Raw genomic sequence first — 26533 nt, forward strand, 5'->3', positions numbered from 1 at the left:
CTCTGATGTTACTATAATGGTAACTTTTGAGGCAATCAATACTTTGATCAGTAAAATTGAGCAAGGAATGAGTGACGGATATTTTTGTATTGGCACATAAAAAGTTCTAAATAAGTTAACTTCTTCCATAACCAGAAAACGCATTGAAGATAATCATATGGAATTTTATGTGTCACTGAAAGCATATTTGATCCAGAATTTTGAATTTGAAGGTCAACTGCCAATGTCAATTGAGTCTTGGATACCTCTTTGTCTAAGTTATGAGGTAAAATTTAAGCATGTTCAAGGAATAATGGAGTCAGTGCAGATAGATGATGTAAATGAAGATCTACATCTACATCTGTGTGTTTATTCTGCTATTCACAACAAAATGCCTGGCAGAGGGTTCAATGAACCACTTTCACACTGTCTCTCTACCATTCCATTCTCGAATGGCACACAGGAAAAACGAGCACTTAATTTTTTCTGTACGAGCCCTGATTTCTCTTATTTTTATCGTGATGATCATTGTTCCCTATGTAGGTGGGTGCCAACGGAATGTTTTCGCAATCGGAGGAGAAAACTAGTGATTGAAATTTCATGGAAGATCCCATCGCAACGAAAAACACCTTTGTTTTAATGATTGCCACTCCAATTCACCTATCATGTCTGTGACACAGTCTCCCCTATTTCACGATAATACAAAACGAGCTGCTCTTCTTTGTACTTTTTCGATGTCATCCGTCAGTCCCACCTGATGGGGAATCCACACCGCACAGCAATACTCCAGAATAGGGCGGACAAGCGTGTAAGCAGTCTCTTTGGTAGACCTGTTGCACCTTCTAAGTGTTCTGCCAATGAATCGCAGTCTTTGGTTTGCTCTACCCACAATATTATCAATGTGATTGTTCCAATTTAGGTTATTTGTAATTGTAATCCCTAATTATTTAGTTGAATTTACAGCCCTCACATCTGTGTGACTTATTGCATAATCAAAATTTAGCTGATTCTTGTAGTACTCATGTGAATAACTTCACGCTTTTCTTTTATTCAGGGCCAATTGCCACTTTCCACACCATACAGATATCTTATCTAAATCATTTTGCAAGTCGTTTTGATCATCTGACAACTTTACAAGATGGTAAATGACAGCATCATCTGCAAACAATCTAAGACAGCTACTCAGATCGTCTCCTATGTCGTTAATGTAGATCAGGAACAATAAAGGGCCCATAACACTTCCTTGGGGAATGCTGGATATTACTTCTATTTTACTCGATGACTTTCCGCCTATTACTACGAACTGTGACCTTCTGACAGGAAATCACGAATCCAGTCGCATGTCTGAGGTGATACTCCGTAGGCACGCAGTTTGGGTAGAAGACGCTTGTGAGGAACGGTGTCGAAAGTCTTCTGGAAATCTAAAAATATGGAATCAATTTGACATCCCCACTCGATAGCACTTATTACCTAGTTGTGTTTAACAAGAACGATATTTTCTGAATCTGTGCTGACTATATGTCAATAAATCGTTTTCTTTGAGTTCCTTGATAATGTTCGAATACAGTGTATGTTCTAAAACCCTACTGCAAATAGACGTTAGTGACATAGACCTGTAATTCAGCAGATTACTCCTACTTCCCTTTTTGGGTATTGGTGTGACTTGAGCAATTTTCCAGTCTTTAGGTACGTTCTATGTTTCTCATCTTGACAGTTGTTCTTGATTGGAATTCAGGAATATTTACTTTATCTTCTTTGGTGAAGGAGTTTCGGAAAACCGTGTTTAATAACTCTGCTTTAGTGGCACTGTCATCAGTGACTTCACCGTTGTTATCATGCAATGAAGGTATTGATTGCGTCTTGCCACTGATGTGCTTTATGTATGACCAGAATCTCTTTGGGTTTTCTGCCCGATTTCAAGGCAGAATTTCATTGTGGAAATTATTAAAAGTATCTCGAATTGAAGTACGTACTATATTTCGAACTTCTGTAAAACTTTGCCAATCTTGGGAATTTTGCATTCTTATAAATTTGGCATGCTTTTTTCATTGCTTCTGCAACAACGATCTCATCCGTTTTGTGTACCATAGGGTATCTGTACCATCACTTATTAATTTATGTGGTATATATCTCTCAATTGCTGTTGGTACTATCTTTTTGAAAACATTCCACAACTTTTCTACACTTACATGATCAGATCAGAAGGAGCGAAGACTGCCTCTTAAAAAGGCGTTAAGAGCATTTTTATCAGCTTTTTTAAGTAGATATACTTTGCAGGTCCCCCCCCCCCCCCCCCTTCAGGTGTTACGGTATTCAGCCTAGCAGCAACTGCTTTGTGGTCACTATTCCCTGTATTCGTCATAACACTCACTATTTGTCCAGGATTATTTGTTGCTAATAGGTCAAGTGTGCTTTCGCAACCATTTACGCTTTGAGTGGGCTCATGAACTAATTGCTCAAAATAATTTCCTGAGAAAGCATTCAGTACCATTTCGGATGATGTTTTATGCCTGCCACCGGCTTTAAATTTATAATTTTTCCAGGATATTGAGGGTAGATCGAAGTCACCACCGACTATAATTGTATGAGCGGGGTACTTATTTGAAATGAGACTCAAGTTTTCTTTGAACTGTTCAGCAACTATGTCTTCTGAGTCGGGGATCGGTAAAACGATCCAATTAATAGTTTAGTCTGATTGTCAGGTACAACCTCTACCGATACTATTTCACATGAACTGTTGTTGTTGTTGTTGTGGTCTTCAGTCCTGAGACTGGTTTGATGCAGCTCTCCATGCTACTCTATCATGTGCAAGCTTCTTCATCTCCCAGTACCTACTGCAACCTACATCCTTCTGAATCTGCTTAGTGTATTCATCTCTTGGTCTCCCTCTACGATTTTTACCCTCCATGCTGCCCTCCAATGCTAAATTTGTGATCCCTTGATGCCTTAAAACATGTCCTACCAACCGATCCCTTCTTCTAGTCAAGTTGTGCCACAAACTTCTCTTCTCCCCAATCCTATTCAGTACCTCCTCATTAGTTACGTGATCTACCCACCTTATCTTCAGTATTCTTCTGTAGCACCACATTTCGAAAGCTTCTATTCTCTTCTTGTCCAAACTAGTTATCGTCCATGTTTCACTTCCATACATGGCTACACTCCATACAAATACTTTCAGAAACGACTTCCTGACACTTAAATCAATACTGGATGTTAACAAATTTCTCTTCTTCAGAAACGATTTCCTTGCCATTGCCAGTCTACATTTTATATCCTCTCTACTTCGACCATCATCAGTTATTTTACTCCCTAAATAGCAAAACTCCTTTACTACTTTAAGTGTCTCGTTTCCTAATCTAATTCCCTCAGCATCACCCGATTTAATTTATCTACATTCCATTATCCTCGTTTTGCTTTTGTTGATGTTCATCTTATATCCTCCTTTCAAGACACTGTCCATTCCGTTGAACTGCTCTTCCAAGTCCTTTGCTGTCTCTGATATAATTACAATGTCATCGGCAAACCTCAAAGTTTTTACTTCTTCTCCATGAATTTTAATAACTACTCCGAATTTTTCTTTTGTTTCCTTTACTGCTTGCTCAATATACAGATTGAATAACATCGGGGAGAGGCTACAACCCTGTCTCACTCCTTTCCCAACCACTGCTTCCCTTTCATGCCCCTCGACTCTTTATAACTGCCATCTGGTTTCTGTACAAATTGTAAATAGCCTTCCGCTCCCTGTATTTTACCCCTGCCACCTTCAGAATTTGAAAGAGAGTATTCCAGTTAACATTGTCAAAAGCTTTCTCTAAGTCTACAAATGCTAGAAACGTAGGTTTGCCTTTTCTTAATCTTTCTTCTAAGATAAGTCGTAGGGTCAGTATTGCCTCACGTGTCCCAACATTTCTACGGAATCCAAACTGATCTTCCCCGAGGTCCGCTTCTACCAGTTTTTCCATTCGTCTGTAAAGAATTCGTGTTAGTATTTTGCAACTGTGACTTATTAAACTGATAGTTCGGTAATTTTCACATCTATCAACACCCGCTTTCTTTGGGATTGGAATTATTATATTCTTCTTGAAGTCTGAGGGTATTTCGCCTGTCTCATACATCTTGCTCACCAGATGGTAGAGTTTTGTCATGACTGGCTCTCCCAAGGCCATCAGTAGTTCTAATGGAATGTTGCCTACTCCGGGGGCCTTGTTTCGACTCAGGTCTTTCAGTGCTCTGTCAAACTCTTCACGTAATATCATATCTCCCATTTCATCTTCATCTACATCCTCTTCCATTTCCATAATATTGTCCTCAAGTACATCGCCCTTGTATAGACCCTCTATATACTCCTTCCACCTTTCTGCTTTGCCTTCTTTGCTTAGAACTGTGTTGCCATCTGGGCTCTTGATATTCATACAAGTGGTTCTCTTCTCTCCAAAGGTCTCTTTAATTTTCCTGTAGGCAGTATCTATCTTACCCCTAGTGAGACAGGCCTCTACATCCTTACATTTGTCCTCTAGCCATCCCTGCTTAGCCATTTTGCACTTCCTGTCGATCTCATTTTTGAGACGTTTGTATTCCTTTTTGCCTGCTTCATTTACTGCATTTTTATATTTTCTCCTTTCATCAATTAAATTCAATATTTCTTCTGTTACCCAAGGATTTCTATTAGCCCTCGTCTTTTTACCTACTTCATTGTCTGCTGCCTTCACTACTTCATCCCTCAGAGCTACCCATTCTTCTTCTACTGTATTTCTTTCTCCCATTCCTGTCAATTGTTCCCTTATGCTCTCCCTGAAACTCTCTACAACTTCTGGTTCTTTCAGTTTATCCAGGTCCCATCTCCTTAAATTCCCACCTTTTTGCAGTTTCTTCAGTTTCAATCTGCAGTTCATAACCAATAGATTGTGGTCAGAATCCACATCTGCCTCTGGAAATGTCTTACAATTTAAAACCTGGTTCCTAAATCTCTGTCTTACCATTATATAATCTATCTGATACCTTTTAGTATCTCCAGGGTTCTTCCATGTATACAACCTTCTTTTATGATTCTTGAACCAAGTGTTAGCTATGATTAAGTTATGCTCTGTGCAAAATTCTACAAGGCGGCTTCCTCTTTCATTTCTTCCCCCCAATCCATATTCACCTACTATGTTTCCTTCTCTCCCTTTTCCTACTGATGAATTCCAGTCACCCATGACTATTAAATTTTCGTCTCCCTTCACTACCTGAATAATTTCTTTTATTTCGTCATACATTTCATCAATTTCTTCATCATCTGCAGAGCTAGTTGGCATATAAACTTGTACTACTGTAGTAGGCATGGGCTTTGTGTCTATCTTGGCCACAATAATGCGTTCACTATGCTGTTTGTAGTACCTAACCCGCACTTTATTCATTATTAAACCTACTCCTGCATTACCCCTATTTGATTGTATTTATAACCCTGTAATCACCTGACCAAAAGTCTTGTTCCTCCTGCCAGCGAACTTCACTAATTCCCACAATATCTAACTTTAACCTATCCATTTCCCTTTTTAAATTTTCTAACCTACCTGCCTGATTAAGGGATCTGACATTCCACGCTCCGATCCGTAGAACGCCAGTTTTCTTTCTCCTGATAACGACATCCTCTTGAGTAGTCCCCGCCCGGAGATCCGAATGGGGGACTATTTTACCTCTGGAATATTTTACCCAAGAGGACGCCATCATCATTTAATCATACAGTAAAGCTGCATGTCCTCGGGAAAAATTTCGACTGTAGTTTCCCCTTGCTTTCAGCCGTTCGCAGTACCAGCACAGCAAGGCCGTTTTGGTTAATGTTACAAGGCCAGATCAGTCAATCATCCAGACTGTTGCCCCTGCAACTACTGAAAATGCTGCTGCCCCTCTTCAGGAACCACATGTTTGTCTGGCCTCTCAACAGATACCCCTCCATTGTGGTTGCACCTACGGTACGGCCATCTGTATCGCTGAGGCACGCAAGCCTCCCCACCAACGGCAAGGTCTATGGTTCATGGGGGGTCACATGAACTATCAACTTCAATTTCGCTACAAGGCAAACTACCTCTGACAGCAATAAATACTCCACCACCAACTGTATTCAATCTATTCTTTCTGAACACTGTTAGATCATTTGAAAAAATTTCGGCTGAACTTATTTCCGGCTTTAGCCAGCTCTCTGTGCTTACAACTACTTGAGCTTCAGTGCTTTCTATTAGGGCTTGGAGCTCTGGTTCTTTCCCAACACAGCTATGACAATTTACAACTACAATACCAATCGTTTCTACAACTACTTTACTGTGTTTTACCTGCCCACTTTTAGACTGACACCACTTCTGTGGTTCCCCGAGTCCCTCTAACCTAAAAAACTGCTCATTCCCATCCACACACCCCACTACCTGTGTAGCTGCCTCCTGTGTGTAGTGGACTCCTGACCTATTAAGCGGAACCCGGAAACCCACCACCCAATGGCGGAAGTCAAGGAATCTGCAGCCTACACGGTCACAGAATCACCTGAGCCTCTGATCAGACCCTCCACTCAGCTCTGCACCAAAGGACCACAGTCGGTTCTATCGACGATGCTGCAGATGGTGAGCTCTGCCTTAATCTCAGAAGCACGACTGGCAGTATTTCCCATTTCCGTTATCCGCCCGAAACCAGACAGAATCTGCTCCAATCCAAAGTGACACTCGCCACTGGTACTGACATGAGCCACCACCTGCAGTTGGCTGCACCCTATACTCTTCATGGCATCCAGAAGCACCCTTTCCACATCAGGAATGACCCCCCGGAATGCACACTGGCTTCCTTCCCCTCCTTGGCAGCCATGTTCCTAAGGGGGCCCATTACGCACCTAACGTTGGAGCTCCCAACTACCAGCAAACCCACCCTCTGTGAATGCCCAGACCTCGCGGGCCGAGAAGCTTCCTCTGGAACAAGGTGGACGACTGCATCCGGCTCAGAGACATCGTCAGCCACAGATAACGCCCGAAACCTGTTCGTCAAACGAACCAGGGAGGCTCTACGATCGGCCCCTCGGAAAGTTTTTCGCTGCCTGCCAGACCGTGGAATGATCTCCCACTCAACCATGGGTGAGGGGGTCAACCTCAGTGCAGGTAGTACCCGGGGAGGTCACAGCAGTGGACCGATCAGAGGACACGTGGGATGTGCTCAAAGTCCCTCGCATCCCCACGTCCGATCCCACACAGTGACGCCCCTGGGCAGCAGCCTCAAGGTGTGCGACGGAAGCCAATGCAGCCTGAAGCTATGAGTGAAGGGTCGCCAGCTCAGCTCGCATCTGTACACAACAATCACAGTTCCTATCCATTACTGCAGTCGCTCCTGTTTGAAGCTCGTAAAAATACGTAACAAGCGAATGGTATATTCGCTTTATTAGTAGCAGGAACTAGCGGTGCTCTCTCGCTGACGATCTAACCGACTCTGAGATGTCTTAACCAAACAAACTAAAGCCTGCACAATATGAGAGTTGATACAATGGTCGATAGCAACGGCAATACTGTACACTACACTGTTACTGAAATAAAAGGCTGTGCCTATTAAGCACTCTAACATGCAAGAAATTACAAAAATAAACTAGTAACTACACAGATAACTGAAAATAAGTCGCTCCTGTTTGAAGCTCGTAAAAATATGTAACAAGCGAATGATGTACTCGCCTTTTTAGTAGCAGGAACTAGTGGTGCGTACTCACTGATAGTCTAACTGTTTGTATGAGGAATTTTGTAATGTAAAGAATGTTTTGAAACAAAGCATATCTATGGAAGGCAATGCAAACAGAATGTTGTTTAATGTTTGCTGTACCTTGAGAGCCAAAAATGTTCAGGTTTCCAACTTGCTGAAAGTAGTTGGGTTCGTATTAAGCATTTTTGGTACAAATGCTGAGGCAGAAAGAATTTTTTCCCTAATGAACCATAAATGGACAGAGGTGTGCAACAAATGTACCACCGAGCTTATAAAAGCAGAACTGCAAGTAGCTGTGAATTTTAATTTTAAGTGTAAAGGATTATTTACCTATGTAAAATCTAATGAATCTTTGCAAAAATAAGCAAAGGCTGTAAATAAATACAAGCAATAATGTAAAATAAAACATGTATGCACATTTTAAATATATTTCTTTGTAGAAAACACTATTTGAATTGTTTATTTTGTGGCGTTTCTACTCAGTCTCCTATTATCTCTGTAAAAAGTTGGCAACCCTAGTCCAGACAGCCATGTTCACCACACTGAGCTCTGCAAGTTGCTCCTTCACTCTAATCTGAAACTTTTTTTGTGATTTACATAGAAATGTCCAGCTGGAAATAGAACAAGAAGATTTAAGGCTGCAGATTATGAGAGAGAGTAGAGTTTATATGCATGCTGCACCATGAATAACTGTTGTCAGATGGTTAAAAGTGGTTTCCCAGCCTCTGCACAGAAGCTGTTTTTATTTGCAATTATCTGTGCGGTTACTGTCTATACAGAATATTTCTGCTCTCTTTAGTATCACAGAAACTGCGACTGCTGTGTTCAGATGCAAGTTGAGCTGGTGACGCTTCGCTCACAGCTCCAGGCGGTGGTGGCTTTGGTCACGAAGCTTGAAGCTGTTGCCAGTGGACATATCTCTCTCTCTCTCTCTCTCTCTCTCTCTCTCTCTCTCTCTCTCTCTCTCTCTCTCTCTGTGTGTGTGTGGGGGGGGGGGGGACGCATGCAATTGGGGGGAGGGGGGAGTACGCACGGTTTGGAAGCGGGAGGCGGCGGGGGGGGGGGGGGGGGGGACAGACATGGGAATATGGGAATCTGAAGGACATACAGCATGTCCCATGTGTTCCCTGATTGGTTCACTACCGTGGGTGCTCCGGGTACTGCACACACTGATGTTGACATCTGTAATATTGTCGACTGAACTGACTATAGTCAGTCGGTACAGGGCCCAGTGTAGGATCTGAGTCAGAGGCTCAGGCGGTTCTGTGACCATGTGGGCTGCTGACTCCTCGACTTGGATCGTAGGGAGGGGGTTTCCAGGTTCCACTGAATAGTTTAGGGATTCACTACACACATGAAATGGCTACACTTCTAGGGCTGGGAGAGGGGGGGGGGACTGTGTCGAGGGGTTTGAGAAGTTATTTTAGGTTAGAGTATCTCAGGAAACTACAGGAAGGGCATCAGTGTGAAAAGGTGCGAGGCAGACACAGGAAGATAGACCTAGCAACAATCAGTTTAGTTGTAAATTGTCACAGCTGTATTGGAAAGAACCAGAATTCCAAGTTCTAATAGAAAGTACTGAAGCTCAAAATCATTATAGTCATGGAAAGCTGGCTAATGCTGGAAATAAGTTAAGCCAAAATTTTTACGAGGGAGCTAACTGTATCCAGAAAGAATTCGTAATGCGAGTGTTTACTGCTGTCAGAAACAGTTTACCTCATAATGAAGTTTAAGTAGATAGTTCCTGTGAGCCAGTACAGGTAAGGTTATATTTCACAAGTGGAATAAATTAATAATTAGTTCCTTTTGTCAAACCCCAGATTCATATGCTGAATAATTAAGAGAAAACTGGAGTACCATTTCAAATAGATACCCCACTCGTGCAATTACAGTTCGTTGCAACTTCAATCTACCCTCAATTTGTTGGTAATTATATGTATTCAAAGCCAGTGGTACGTATAAAACATCGTCAGAAATTGCACTAAATGCCCCAAATTATTTCCAGAAATTAGTTAAGGAGCCCACTCAAAGTGTAAACTAGTTGGAAAACACAGTTGACCGATTAGCAAAACATAATCCTGAGCAAATAGTGAGCATCTCAAAAGAAACAGGGATTAGTGACCACAAGGTGGTTGTACAAGACTGAATACCATAAAATCCAAAATCACCAAAAATAAAAGCAGACTTTAAAAAGTTAACAAAAATTAACTTGACACCTTCCTAAGAAAGTCTCCACTCCTTCCAATTTGCCTAATTAAGTGTAAACCAGATATAGTTTAAATTCAAAGAAATAGTATCCACAACAACAGAGATATACTACATTAATTAATAAGAAATGGTATTGACCCCCATGGTACAAAAAACAGGTCAGAACACTAATGCAGAAGCAACAAAAAAAGCACGCCAAATTGAAAAGAACACACAACCCCCAAGATTGGTGAAGTTTTACAGAAGCTCGAAATTTAGCATTAACTTCAATGTGAGATGCTTTTAATAGTTTCCACGACGAAACTCTCTTGAAAAAGAAAAAAATTAAAACCACAGAGATTCTTGGCATATGTGAGGTGCACCAGCAACGGCACTCAATCAATACCTTCATTGCTCAATAACAATGGTAATGTTACTGATGACAAAGCCACTAAAGAAGATCTACTAAACATTGTTTTCTGAAAATCTTTCATCAAAGACGACAACATTAATATTCTAGAATTTGAACTAAAAACAATAGACAACATGAGTAACTTAGAAGAAGTAGCTATCCTCAGTGTAGCGAAGCAGCTTAAATCACTTAATAAAGGCAAGACCTCTGGTAATAATTGTATACCAGTCATGCTCGTTTCAGAGTATAGTTTCATACTCAGCAATAATATAACAACTCACTCATCGAAAGTTCTGTACTAACAGACTGGAAAGTTGCACAGGTCACACCAATACTCAAGAAAAGAAATAAGAGTAATCTGCTGAATTACAGACCTATATCACTAACACTAATTTACAATAGGATTTTGGAACATGTATAGTATATGAACATTCTGAATTATCTCTCAAGAAACCAATTTATTGATGAACCACTAACAAGCATTCAGGAAATATCGTTCTTGAGAAATACAATTAAACCTTTATTGTCACAAACTAATGAGTGATATCAATAGCAGGTGTCAAACTGATTACATATTTTTTTGATTTCCAGAAGGCTTTTGACAACGTCCCTCGCAAGCAACTTCTAATCGAACTGTGTGCCTATGGAGTATCATCTCAGTTGTGCAACAGGATTTGTGACCTCCTGTCACAAAGGTCAAACTTCGTAGTAACCGATGGAAAGTCATAGAGTAAAACAGAAGTAATATCTGGCATACCCCAAGCAACTGTTATATGCATTCTGCCATTCACACTCCACATGAACAATTCAGGAGACAATCTGAGCACACCTCAGATTGTTTGCAGATGATGCTATCATTTACTGCCTTGTAAGGTCATCAGGTGATCAAAACCAATAGCGAAATGATTTTGAGAAAATATCTGTATGGTGCAAAGAGAAGCAACTGACTAAATAGTAAACAGCCTGAAGTAATCTTCATGAATAACAAAATGAATGTGCTAAATTTTTGTTACACAATAAATCACACAAATTTAAAGGCTGTAAATTCAATTGATGCTTAGGGAATACAATTACCAGAAACTTAAATTTGAACACTCACATAGATAATGTTACGGAGGAAGAAAATCAAGAACTGATTTATTGGCAGAACACTCAGAAAATGCAACAGGTCTACTGAAGAAACTGTCTACACTACACTTGTCAATCCTCTTCTGGAGTATTGCTATGTAGTGTGGGATCCACATCAGATAGGATTGACAGAGAACATCCAAAGAAGTTTGAATAAGAGGCGTTTTTTTTTTTTATTATCATGAATTAGGGGAGAGAGCGGGCCACGGATATGTTATGTGAATTGGGATGGCAATCATAAAAACAAAGGCCTTTTCGGTGCGGAAAGATCTTCTCATGAAATTTCAATCACCAATTTTTTCCTCAAGAGTATCAAAATATTTTATTGTCATTCACCTACACAGGGACAAATTATCATCATAATAAAATAAAAGTAATCAGAACTCGCACACAAAGATTTTAGTGCTCATTTTTGCTGCACGCTTTTGGATAGTGAAGGTAGAGAAACAGTTTTAAGATGGTTTGATGAACCCTCTCTGCCAAGACTCTTAACCTTGAATTGCAGAATAAACATGTATATGTAGATACTGCACTCATCCTGACACCGGTCTAGTACCCTCATGGCGAGCATAGTGAGAGCTCTTTTGATAGGAGAGTTGTGGAGAACCTTATACATTACAGTCATAGTCAAGCTGTGAGGGAACAAAGACTCTGTAAACAACAGAGAGGACACACCCTGCCAGTAAGGCACAATGTTGGTTAACTGGATGGTTGGCAGGTGGTTAACTGGATGGTCGGTGGGTGGGTAGCGGGAGTTAAAGAAATAAACAGCAGGCTCTTCATTCCATCGTCTCTCATATCTGACCTAACTGACCCAATGCAATTGTAAGATAGTAGCAGGATAAATAATTCCTTATAGCTGGGCAGAGAGGAGATCTAAAACCCTAAGAGTGGAAAGGCTGAGAAATGTAATGAACATCAATATGACCAACAATAGTAAAATAAGGTGAGAGAAATAGTCAGGTCAGTAACTGGGTGGTTCAAAATGGAGCAAGGGGTGTGTCTGACAACAATCGCACCCTCCATCTGTTATAATCAATATGCTGAAGACAGGAATAGAACTGCTCACTCAGAGGAAGCAAAGAAACCTGTTCAACTGTTCTTTATCACTTAGTATCCAGATAAGGAAACACTAAAGATCTCACCTTCAGAGTACTGTATGAACAGGCAATCCTAAGAAAGTAAATTCAAAACAGAATAAAAGAAGTACAACAGGGTGTCTACATGAACAAGGAAAAATAATTCTCGGATTTTTCCCAGATTTCCCGATTGAAAATACACTTTCTCCCGGGTGAAAATACACTTTTTCCGTGTTAAGTGACAGTATACTTTTTCTCGGCACTTATCAATCCTTTTATGGTTTATGGTTTTATACATTGGCATAGAATTTCCCGGCACTTTAAAAAATGAAAATCAGGGGAAAAAAACATGTTTTGGAAAGATCTTTGATGTGCAGCAACATATACACTGCATATTTCCCTGTTACGAAGGTATAAATTCGAATTGCACCAAACACCGCATGTTACTTTCCGAAGCATTAAAATCGAGATTGCGACGTGCTTTTGTAAGCCAGTCACAGCTCATGTCACCTGATCTCGCCAGCTGATGACAGCATAGGACACGTGATGTAGTCAGCCAATAGCAAGATCACTCTTAAGTAGCGTGAACACACAAATAAGAAAAATTAATGGATTAAATTAATGTACAATTGTTGCTACAAGAAAAGCAAAGCTATCACTTATAATATTGGTCTCTAAGATTAATAAGCTGCAAGAGAAGCTAAGCTTCCACATATAGTGTTGATCTTTTTTGCGTGTCATACATTACATAAATGTGCCAGTAAAAATTTTTAATAACGATGTAAATGTCTGATCTTCTGGGCTCGAAATTCTTCATATGGTCATCCCCACAGAGTTGATTTTTAAATGAGAGTCAAACGCTCTGTGATTTAAGAAATTTGTCGTACACTCTCTCACATAGTTTATCTTACATAAAAGGAAATTTACTTTGAAAGTAACGCTTTTCAAAGCAATATTCGCAGTATCTTTCCGTGACCTGTTAGAAAGGTATGTTTCAGCAGTTGCCAGAGAGCGCCAGATAACAGGCGTCACTGCACTTGCGCAGCTACGATGACGCAGGAAGCCCGCATGTTCGTACGTGTGAAACATTAAAACATCTTTCATTAAAACGAATATAATGTAAAAAACTGTCACGTCACACTCATTGGAGGCAATTTGTTGTTAAGAAGCACTGTACGTTCTTCCTAAAGCCTTTGATACACTTTGCTGTTGGCAGACGCTTGTATGAGCACTGTGTTTTGTTGTTGTATATGGCACATTTTCTTTGGGACTTAAGTTTTATTGTAAGTAGGCTGTTTATGTTTTCTCTATGTAAGTAGGCTGTTTATGTTTTCTCTATGTAAGTAGGCTGTTTATGTTTTTTTATTGGTAACGCCACCTCTGTATGAAAATCACTGGCTGTGCTGTGTGCAGTCTGTGGCTGCTTTGCATTGTTGTAATACTCGCCATTGTAGTGTTAGGCAGCTGGCTGTGAACAGCGCGTAGCGTTGCGCAGTTGGAGGTGAGCCGCCAGCAGTGGTGGATGTGGGGAGAGAGATGGCGGAGATTTGTAATTTGTCATGAACTGCTATATTTATATATGATGATATCAAGGTAAATACATTGTTTGTTCTCTACTAATATCTTTCATTTGCTAACTATCCCTATCAGTAGTTAGTGCCTTCCATAGTTTGAATCTTTTATTTAGCTGGCAGTAGTGGCGCTCGCTGTATTGCAGTAGCTTGAGCAGCGAAGATTTTTGTGAGGTAAGTGATTTGTGAAAGGTATAGTTTAATGTCAGTCAGGGCCATTCTTTAGTAGGGAATTTTGAAAGTCAGATTGCGTTGCGCTAAAACATTGTGTGTCAGTTTAAGCACAGTCTTGTATAATTGTTCAAAGGGGACGTTTCATATGGCGACCCTGCCAGGATACCTCACTGGAATCTTCTGATTTTTTTCTTGTAGTTTGTGTAATTAATGTAGCTATTGTTTATTGCTAGCGCGTAATTATAGAGAGAATTTCCTTTGTAGTTGTAGTTTTTCATTGTTGTACAGTAAAACAGTTGTGGCATGCATGTAGATTTGCACCAAGTATTTCGCAGCTGCGCTGGCAATTAAGTAGACATTATTTCCATTGCTATGTTATTTTATTTTGCTCTTCAAATTGCGCTTTTCTGTGTTATTGTGTGAAATACTGTGACAATAATGGCGTGTGAAAAACGTAATACTAGGCTCCAAAGTAAACTGAGAAATGACAGTGAAGACGAAAGCAGTGTGTTAGCGCCGCAGAGTAATGAATTAACTAATGTTCAAAGTAGTAATTTGGTAATTGCGCATAGGGAAATGGAGCGGGCGGCAAACAATGGTGTAGACAGTGAAACAGGTAGTGAACAGGGAAGCGTTATCGATCGATTGGTCGGCAACAGCTCGCCTCAGGATTTGGGAATGACAGAACACAATATTGCAAATACTGCAGACTCAGGTTTTGGGTTCCCACCGTTTTCTCAAATGAGTCAAGACACATTTTCCACTTGTCAAAATGTGAATGTTGCCGGTGCAACTTCACTGCCGAAAAGCACTGAGGAACATGTTTCAGACACCAGTGCATTGTTATTACAATTAATGCAACAAATGGGACAAAAGCTTGAAAAGTTAGACACAATGGAACAACATCAGAGACAAACACAGCAACAGTTAGACACAATGGAACAAAATCAGAGACAAACACAGCAACAGCTTCAAAAGTTAGACTCATTGGAACAAACTCTTGAACAAACACGTGAAGATTTAACTACTGAGTTACATAACATTGAATCGAAATGTCAAAAAGTCTAATGACGTAAAAACTCAAATCTGTGAGCATTTTCAACCTATTTTTTCGCGGCATGAAAATGCATTACAGAATCATGAAGCAGCCATAAAAGAACTGCAAATTATTGTTCATGAAAATCATGAGACCTTGCAAGCTAAATCTGACTCAGTTGCATCTACCGATTCGGTTACGCAACTTGCAAAAACTCAGGAAAACTTTAAGGACACAGTAGATACTCTGAAACTTGGTTCAGAAAAACACACTGAGGAAATAAGTACACTATCGGAGAAAGTAGCCGAACTTTTGGATCAGTTCACTAATTTATCTACGAAGGTAGATGATAATCTGATTGACGCAAGACCGGTAGTCTTTAATGACACAGAAGAGTACGAACAAATTAGGAAATTCAAACAAAATCAGAATCAAATTAATACACAACACCAAAGAGAAATCCGGGAAGTACAAGATCAGCTGACACAGGTAATACAAGAATTACGTATTTCAGAGGACACTCGCGCTCCAACACGGGAAGAGGGACTTAGAAATACGGAAAAGCCGCAAAATAATAACACAGGGCATTTCGGAAGTTATGAAAGAAATTGGCAATGTGCACCGAATTTTGAGATGGAACGGCCGACACGACCTAACAATGACCGATATGCGACTCGCCGACATGATGATTTTGACTATAAGCTGTTCATTACTACACGTAAATTCAAAACATTTAAGAATTCTGGCAACGACATTCATCCACAAGCATGGCTCCATCAATTCTCTCATTGTTTTCGTTGGAACACAGATTAGAATTTATGTGTGGCTACTTAGAGAATGAACCAGCTGTAAGAATGCGATCGGTCATTCACGATTGCCACAGTGAAGGAGAATTTTACCATGCCTTCCTCTCAGCATATTGGTCTCAAGCCACACAAGACCGAGTAAAACATGGTATCATAATGATGAAACATTTCGAACAATCTGAATTCTCCAGTCTTGTGAAATATTTTGAAGACATGTTGCACAAGAATCAGTACCTGTCAAACCCATACAGCCCCTCAGAACTCATCCGCATTTGCTTAATCAAATTACCTGAATATTTACGGCATATTATTTTAGCAGGACGTTGCAAAGACGACATTGAAGCTTTTCAGGGACTGTTACAAGAACTAGAAATTGACACTGATAATCGCGGAACGCGAAAACAAGGACACAACAATTACAGGTCACATCCGTCACAATTCCGTGACGACAGAAACAATAACCGGACACGACTGGTCTATTCTTACAACGCAAATCGTGACCAAAATAGACACCACCCGTACGACAACCGTTGGCAGAGTAGTAATAATTACAGGGTAAGATCACCTCTCCGCGGTAGTGACTATCACAGAGACAATCAGAGAAACAGACAATATGGGAACCAAAATAATTATTATCAAGGGAGACAGAATAACTTCAGACGCAACAGTTCAGTGCGCAGTTGCGATTCAAGGAGAAATTCTCCACCACTTAACCGACAAGAAAGAAACTACAGGAACTACCGACATGACGACAGACGATGTGATCGTAACGACAGACCTGAATTGCATCAGAACTGGCGGGATTCAAACAGAGCAGGGCCCTCTCGAGGAGGTGAATTTGTAGAAGTTAGGTCTCCAAATCCCAATAACGACGCGCGCCAACAAAGAGACAATAGGCAATGACTCACACCGCTGGCAGCCACAAAACGTTCTTATGACACTAACGACGCAGCTGCCGTAGCTAGTAATTACGTAAAAATGGAAGACATTAGGGACATCTTACTCCAGGAACACGACGTAAAACATAACAACATTGCATATCCTGTGATTCACATTACTGTAAATGACGTAAAATTTACGGCAGTACTTGACTCTGGCAGTCCCATTTCAGTAATCAGTAAAACAGCCTTTAGCAAATGCAACAAATCGAACGATTGCCCCACACTTCTGTTACGTAAGATTAAATTACAAGGTGCAATCTTTGGAAAAAGTGTAGATGTACGCCAACAAACCAATTTAGTATGTAAGTAGGCTGTTTATGTTTTCTCTATGTAAGTAGGCTGTTTATGTTTTTTTATTGGTAACGCCACCTCTGTATGAAAATCACTGGCTGTGCTGTGTGCAGTCTGTGGCTGCTTTGCATTGTTGTAATACTCGCCATTGTAGTGTTAGGCAGCTGGCTGTGAACAGCGCGTAGCGTTGCGCAGTTGGAGGTGAGCCGCCAGCAGTGGTGGATGTGGGGAGAGAGATGGCGGAGATTTGTAATTTGTCATGAACTGCTATATTTATATATGATGATATCAAGGTAAATACATTGTTTGTTCTCTACTAATATCTTTCATTTGCTAACTATCCCTATCAGTAGTTAGTGCCTTCCATAGTTTGAATCTTTTATTTAGCTGGCAGTAGTGGCGCTCGCTGTATTGCGGTAGCTTGAGCAGCGAAGATTTTTGTGAGGTAAGTGATTTGTGAAAGGTATAGTTTAATGTCAGTCAGGGCCATTCTTTAGTAGGGAATTTTGAAAGTCAGATTGCGTTGCGCTAAAACATTGTGTGTCAGTTTAAGCACAGTCTTGTATAATTGTTCAAAGGGGACGTTTCATTATTTTCATTTTTCTCTCTCGTTCATGTTTTGTTGCTGCAGTATTATTCAGCAGAAGCGGGATACAGTAAATGTTTTTGTTAGAGTATTGGTTCTTACCAGTCAAAATCACAAAAATTTAACTGAAAACTAAAACAATGAAAAATTCCCGGAACTCAGAAAGATTCCCGGGTTTTTCCCGGTTTTCTCCCGGATGAAAAAAATTCCTGGGTTTTTCCCGGATCTCCCGGTTGTCCCAGGTCGTAGACACCCTGTACAACTAAGGCAGCCAGCAGACGAGGTATGGGCGAGGGCCACTGCCCCTTCCCTGGGCCCAGTGCGTGGCGACAGACCCCCAACCACATCGCCCATGCAATGAAAGCTGTCTAAACTGTTAGATATGAGAATAGAAATTATTTTCTGAAGAAAGGAAGCTGTCCATATAGGATGGTGAATTCCTTCAGTGAGGAATCAAAGCAAGAACACCATGCAGCTGTTATCTCCTTAATAACAAGAACTTTATTAGATGGGGCAGTAGCCCACAAGATATTGTTCCATCTCAGAGTAAATGGAGGTCTTATCTGCATCCGCAGACCTGCACCCACCATTGTGAAAGCAAATGTTGCATGGGTAATCGTTTCTCTGGTCGAACAGTCTGCCATTTCATTCTCCAGGATACCCACATGGCTTGGGTCCAAGACAAAGACATGAGAGCAGGTAGTATGACTAAAGTCAGAGAGAAGATTGTAAACAGTAGATATCACAGAGTACCATGAATAACATTGATCACTAGCCTGGTAACGGTCCATTGAGTCACTACAAATTAAGGAAGGTCTGTTTAATAAAACATATGGTTCTGTCAACGCCTACCAGCTTCACCTTAAAACACAGTGTAGTTTTAAAGTAGCCAGTGTAAGTGGTGATAGCACCACGACAGTTCTGGAGAACTGAGAAAAACAGCCACCAAAAGCTCTTGGGGATGACTGATATTTTAGGTCCCTGAAAGGACAGGGTACGTGCAAGCAGATTCTAGGGGAGGTATGTGTGGGTGTGGGGGGTGTTAGGTGGAGGTCCTGGCATAGTCTCAACGCCCATTCTAAATGAGAAACCCGAGGGTGAGAGTAAGGGGATAGGCACTCCCAGCATGAAAAATAAATTCACCCCTTGGAACTGGTGTTCAACCACGGCCACATTTTAGGATATACACTAAATGCAAAAACTGTCGACATGCAACGAAGGGGTAACTTTTAGTTTGACATAGGTCACCAGCCCGTTTATGAGTTCCCAGCGACTGGGATATCATCATCATCATCATCATCATCATCATCATCATCATCTATGAGATAAGGAAGAGTGTAACCTCAGTTCAGAGCCCTGAGGGACTCCATTTTCTTGGACACTTAGGAAACCGAGTAACTTTCCAACTGCAGCCCACAAGGATTGAAGGGATAAAAACTGACAAATAGAAATCACCAGGGAGGCTCAGAAGCCCCAGTCATGGAGGGTAACTAAAATGTGAGGGCACCAAGTTGTAATGTATGCCTTATGTGAATCGAAAAGACTGCAATGAAATGTTGACATTTGGGGGGAGGGATCTGCCAGATTGCTGGTTTCAACCAAGAACCAGAATATCTGTTGAGGATTGTACCTCCTGGAAACCAACTGATAGGGAGACAAAAGGTTCCACAAAAGGTTAACTCAATGTTCCCTTTTCAAGATTATTTCATGTTGAAAGAATGTGCAAGTGACCTTTCTGAAACGTGTTTTATTCACAGTAGCAATTTTCTGTTAAAACCAGAAACAGTATAAAAAATGTCCCAAACTGTGAGATCTCATTTTTTAAATGTTTTTACAACATCCATAATGCCACTTATTTTGGCACATTCTGCCAGCAAATTAGTGCTGTGTATGATGCAATTTATCACTCGTGTTTCCTGCTGCTTATCAACTTCTGTCACTTTTTTTTTTTATCAAAGCAAATTATAAAACAGACACTGAGGCAGTTTGTGTTTCAATAAAAAAGTAATTTTTTTTTTCACTATGGGTTGAAGCATAGGGATGGGGCCAATTTTTGTTTTGAGGATCTTAACTCCTCCACAACCATTTTGCTCCCACTAATTTTGTCCTGTCACAATGCCAAAGAGACTTTGACACTAACAACACGATGCACACACGCCCAGCTTGGCATGTGCATCGGTAACAAATGAGCAATGTTAGAAGAGAGGTGCAGAGGGAACTGCTGGTTGACAGTGCCTGTGGGCAAGCAGTATCAGTGTCTGCACCTATGTTACCTAATTTACCCACTCCAGCTTTGGAATGATAGGTGAACTGATTGTTAGGATGACAGTGGTAGTCTCCTGCAGCATACCATTCAATCTTATCACCATATTTCCAAATTCCGTTCTCTCTTCCATTTCCCATTCTTTTTGCTGTTCAAGAGTGTCCAACTCCATGATGTCTCTACAGCTAATTAAGGTCTTTTTATAGTTGACTGTATTGGTTTCCCCTCTACTGCTGCCACATTCTAACTTCTTAGAGTGCAGATGTGTAGTTTTCTTGGCAAAGTCTAGCAGCCTCATCTAAGAAAGACCCCTCTTCACACTATCATGGCAAAGGCATTCTGACAACACTACGACTTGTTTGATTTTGCTAATGCAATTCCAGGGAGATTACTCCATCACGTATTCTTAGTTGTGTGGTGTGGTGTGGTTGTTGGTGATCTTTGAAGGCTCATGACTACCACTGGGACATTTGAAGTTTCATTTGCAAGGATTAGATTAGATTAGTACTTGTTCCATAGATCACGAATACGACACTTCGTACTGATGTGGAATGTGTCAGGTTAATAAAAGGTGTCTATACAAGATATTACATTAGACAAAATATTACATGACACTCAAATATTTATTTATTTATTTTTTGGAAATTACCCACTTACTATATACAAAAATTCCTCTAATGAGTAGGAGTTGCCATTAAGAAATTCTTTTAATTTCCTTTTAAATGCTATATGGCTACCTGTCAGACTTTTGATGCTATTAGGTGAGTGACCAAAGACTTTTGTGGCAGCATAATTTACCCCCTTCTGAGCCGAAGTTAGATTTAACTTTGAGTAGTGAAGATCATCTTTTCTCCTAGGATCCATCTAAGTTCTCAAGAATGGCTGGAGATCTATACAATCCACTCAGGCAGTGTCCCACTTGTCTGGATATGGTTTATACAACTGACATGTGGACGAGTGCCCCCCCCCCCCCCCCCCTGTAGTTGCCTGCTAATAAACATTTTACCTGAGGTGACATCAATTCCATTAGCATATACAGCATTCTCTGACCCCCCCTGCCCCCCCCCCCTTTCACTAACACAAACACACAAACACGCGCGCACACGCACGCACGCACACGCGCGCGCGCGCGCACACACACACACACACACACACACACACACACACACACACACACACACACACACAAGTGCATGAGTGGTGTGTACCATGACTTGGGCAGTTAAGCTGAAACTCTAAACACACAACATCCCATCTTCATAGTTCACACTGGTCACTGAAGCATGACCTGACTTAATACCAATAGAGGAGCTAACCAGCCAAAAATCCCTAGGTTTGCCATGCACATGTCTGCCCATCTTTGGCTGAGCTCAAGGGAGAGTGTATACAATAGTCAAAAGGTTACACTTGCAGCACAGAAAAGAAAACAGCACTGCAACAGTTCAGAGTCCCGTATTTGCTATTACATGCTCACAAAAGTTTTATGCCTTCTAGGGAGATTGGATGATTATCTGTTTATGAGACAACATTAAAGACTCCAGTAAATAATCGTAAATTCCCTTGATCAGAATAGGTCTTATGTTTTGAACTGTGTCTTAACTCCTCGTGGCAACACAGAAACAAAACAATTTTCCCCATTTCTTTTCACAATAATTCCTGGAGCATTGTTTCTCTAAAACACCCTCACAGTGAATTTACTACAAGGATTCACACTTCATCAATACCTGTTTCACTGACTTTTTAACATTCCTCTCCAAGGTTCAAATAACAAACTCCTAAATTCAGTCAATAGAGGCAAAAAGAAAACAATTTATAATATGACTACTGCTTAATGAATCACAAAAGGGCAAAGGTATTCATATTCCTGTATTGGATTCTTCATGAACAGAATTGAAGTATACAATACATTAAAAAAAGCATTTTGGTTGTACTGTTCCAGTTGAGCAAATTCTCGCAAGACAACAAAGTAAAGATACAGATTGCCAACTCTGTATTTCTGAACAAATGAAAAGGATTTTATGAAGTCAATAATATTCAATGTGTAGGCTTGACTGTTTAATTTTTTGTACAGCTGAGTGAAAGCTCCCACTCATAGTAACCAACATTTCCCTGATTGTTTAGCTTGTACACCTGTTTCCTCAATACACGGAAAATCCAAGATGGAATGCCCTGCCCTGAAATGAGAAATGTCTTGCTCACTATCCTTCCCACCCCTCCCACAGTGGTATTCCGCCATCCACCAACCCCTCCCACAGTGGTATTCCGCCATCCACCAAACTTACACAATATACTCATCCATCCCTACACAACCCCTGTTCCCAACCCCTTAACTTATGGCTCATACTCCTGTAATAGACCTAGATGCAACACCTGTCCTATACATCCTCCCACCACCAACTACTCCAGACCGGTCACAAGCATCATCTGTCACATCAAAGGCAGGGCTACCTGTGAAACCAGTCAAGTGATCTACAAACTAAGCTGCAACTACTGCTGCATTCTATGTGGACATGACAAGCGACAAGCTATCTGTCAGCATGAATGGCCATCGACAAACTGTGGCCAAGAAACAAATGGACCACTCTGTTGCTGGACCACTCTGTTGCTGAGCATGCCTCCAAACATGACATCCTTCATTTCAATGACTGTTTCACAGCCTGTGCCTTATGGATCATTCCAACCAACGCCAGATTTTCTGAATTACGCAGGTGGGAACTTTCCCTGCAATACATCCTACATTCCTGTAACCCTGCTGGCCCCAACCTTTGTTAGTAACTGTCCTCACCCATCCAACCCCTTCCATGTTCCCATTCCAGCACTAGACAGCCATCATTCCACCACCACACCTACTTCTCTCCTTTTCCACTAGTCTCTCCCCCATTCCCACCCCTCAACTGCCCTCCATCTAACCTGCAGCACTTCACAGTCCACCATCCCCACCATACTACCCATCCCCCTCTGTGCTCCACCCTACCCCACCCAGTCGCCACTCCCATAATGCCCCGGTGCTGCTGCTTGCAGTGTGGTTTCAGTTGCCTGAGACTGCAGGCGTGTGTGTGTGTGTGTGTGTGTGTGTGTGTGTGTGTGCGCGCGCGCGCGCGCGCGCGTGCGTGTGTGTCACCTTAATGGCCGAAAAATTTATTTGCTAAAGTCTTTTTGTTGTGCCGATCTGCAACTCGGCATCTCCACTATATGGTGAGTGAAAACTTTCCTTTTCATAATATTGTTTCCTCAATAAATTTTTCACTATCTTTCAGTGCCGCAATGGAATGTTTTGAATTTTTAAGTGCACATCTTTCTCTTTTCACGTTGTATAGTATCTAAATTTCATGTGTCTCAATTCATTTAAATTATTTTTCACAGGCAGTTCTTAACGCATAATTTTCGGTCTGCTACATTCTTATATCCTGTACTAAAAAACAATTTTTTTGTATAATATTCCCCTCATAATCCTGACATTAGGAAACATTTTGAACACAAATGCAACAGTTAACTCCCATATACAATCCCATTCATTCAGCAATGGCCCTTGACATCTATACACTTCACATAAAATTCCTGCCACACTGTATCATTATCAGATTGCTTCTTATCGTAAAGATGACATGTTAAGTTGCAGACAGGCCTTTTCTATTGAAGTCTTTTTTGAAAGCTAATGTGTAGGTGTCTTTTCATTGTGCTTATCTCCAACTTAAGGTGTCATCTTTACAGTAAGCAGAATCAATCTTTTTCTTATATTGCTGATAGGCCAACCTGCAATTTTCACTGTTTGAAATCAGTATTAGTTATTTTCAAAACAAATATTTTAGCCACAAATAATGCTGTGAAATCAAGGCTTCTATCAATCTGTAAAGAGTATCCATACAGATTACAACACTTGACACACTTACTGCAGATGCTAGTTCACTTTCATTCATATCCTCTACAAACAATGGCTTTTCTGTAGGCTCTACTGGAACATCCTCTTCTTTGCTGCCCATCAACAATATAGTTGCACCCTGAAATATATGAATTACAATTACAATAGGAATATCTGTTAAATTCATAAAATACAGATTTGTATGGTATGTATAATGCAAAAACACACACACACACACACACACACACACACACACACACACACACACACACACACACACAGTCTCCGCAATTACTATCATGTGAAAGAAATACTTACATCTCTTAATTTTGTATTTCCCCAATCACCATCTTTTAATGTTGTGCCTTTCACCATTACCTTTTGTCGCTCAGGCTGAACGCCTGTTAAGGCAAATATCTGTGCTTTGAACACCAGAGGATCTTCATCTGTGTTGACTTCAACATCAGTGTATGTCTCCTTACCCCACTTCACTTTCACTGTAAATCAGAGATATTAGTACAGAAGTGTTTGACGACCAATGGATTTGAATGAACACTTAAGATAAGACAAATTTACCATAATCCACAAATACTTCACAAAAAATTGCACTTATCACAACACCCCAAGTGAGTTTGTACCTATTACAATTTTCAACGAAATGCGTAACTTGTGACACCAGATTCTTGCTTAATTGGGTGGTGTACACAATACTTATCTTAGCCAAAATTTGTTTTGCGCAATCAAAGTAAGCAAATGAACATATCGAAGATGGCATTTCTTTCACCAAGCATTAATAAACTAAGCATACTATTTACTGCTATCTCATTCATTGAAGCATTACTAATGTGCGAAACCTCATAGAATATGCCAACTGCAAAGATCACAGATCTATTAGTTCTGACAATATCCTGCTACACTGTGATAACATTGACCAAACGTGACACCACACAGTTTCAATTATTGCACAACTCTTACTATCATTCTGCTTGTGTTATCTTTATGATAAACAGTTTGCAGTGTCTTGATTCCCATATATGTCTTTCTTTTGATCTGAACAGTACCTCTTCCTAACTTTTCTTGGACTACTATTCCCAATATGTTCAGCTACTTCCTTAAATATATATTTTCTGCATTCCATTTAGCAGTCATGTATTACAATGTTCTTTACCATAGTTATGTGTTTTCTTCTTTTTAAATATGACATCCACCTCTAATTATTAATCACATTTGGTATTCTTCTTCTCTTTATCCAAAATTTGATTCATCCCATTTACTTTTAGCAACCCGAAATATTTCTTTTCACACACCAAACCTTCTCTGATGTTACAACTAAATCCTCTAGCCTGCACAAAATGTTAAACAACATACTCAGAAAACAATAATTCATGCACATGGAATCTGCATCCTGCAGCGTTAGTTAAGAATTCAAAACCCAAACATGAGTGTGCATAATGATAATGCTATGACATATTGGAAAAGAACTGTTTTTATTCCAAAACTGGACTATGTTACGACTGACATGAGAGACCGTTTTGCTGAAATCTCTATGGAAATATGAAGATCACTATGCCTGCATTTAGCGCAAAACTGAAAAGCAATTGAATAATATAGTTAATGTGTAAAAAATATTTTAGGATGACTGGATTACGGCAGTGGCGGATACATATGGGGGGCATGCGGGGTGCATGCCCACCCCTTATGCGGCCACCCACATTGCAACGCATGCCGCTCCCACCAGTCAACCTGCATGCTATTCGTTGGTTTCTCTTGTCAGTAGACTCAACTAAATCAAGTTATCGAGTAGTTGTACTTTCCTATGTAGCATGTGCATCCGCTTCATTGTGTTTTATATGATTCTCTCTGGCACATAGATAGCTAACACATCTCTACGAGAAAAATCGCAGCCATTCTAGTGAATGGCTGATGCTATTATTCAATTCGCACCTTATCTCGGAACAGTTTACAAAGTTCTCAAAGAAATACAGTGTTGATGGGATAGAATAACAGCTGCCTAAGCCAATATTGTCCTTCAAGCTCTCTCTAATTGCAAGTTCATCATCACTCTGTTTACACTGAGTGACATTATGGGCATAACATATCCAGTCAGCAAAATCTTACAAGACCTTAGCTTGGACGTCGCAATGACAAAAGCAAAATTAGATTCGACGCTCAAGGTGTATGACGGCATGAAAACTAATGCTGATAGCCACTATGCTCATATTGTTGAAGAGGCGAAGGCAGTTATCGAAGAGTTAGATGTGAAGATGAGTGTTCCTCGTCTTACAGGCAGACAATGACACAGAGAAAACTGTGAGCATAATGATGATGCTATGACGTATTGGAAAAGAACTGTTTTTATTCCAACACTGGACTATGTTACGACTGACATGAGAGACCATTTTGCTGAAGAAAATATTTACCATTTAAAATTCAACATACCTTTCTGAATCAGTGTTTAACTGAACTAATGTTCTCTGAACAAGAATCACTCTTTCTGATTAAAAACAGACTAATGGGAGA

At 40.4% G+C, this 26533-nt stretch overlaps 1 protein-coding gene across 1 annotated transcript in view; it reads right to left on the reverse strand.

Moving 5' to 3' along the window:
* The window catches only part of LOC126484287 (ubiquitin carboxyl-terminal hydrolase 14), a 133709-nt gene that overhangs the window by 98772 nt on the left and 8404 nt on the right, over positions 1-26533 (reverse strand). The window contains exons 2-3 of the mRNA XM_050107713.1: positions 24332-24510; positions 24045-24152 (exon numbers count right to left, since the gene is read on the reverse strand). Of these exons, the coding sequence (XP_049963670.1) occupies positions 24045-24152; positions 24332-24510 (287 nt within the window). The remainder of the gene's footprint in view (positions 1-24044; positions 24153-24331; positions 24511-26533) is intronic.

This window comes from Schistocerca serialis, chromosome 6 (assembly GCF_023864345.2).
Source record: "Schistocerca serialis cubense isolate TAMUIC-IGC-003099 chromosome 6, iqSchSeri2.2, whole genome shotgun sequence".
Taxonomy (NCBI): Eukaryota; Metazoa; Arthropoda; class Insecta; order Orthoptera; family Acrididae; genus Schistocerca; species Schistocerca serialis.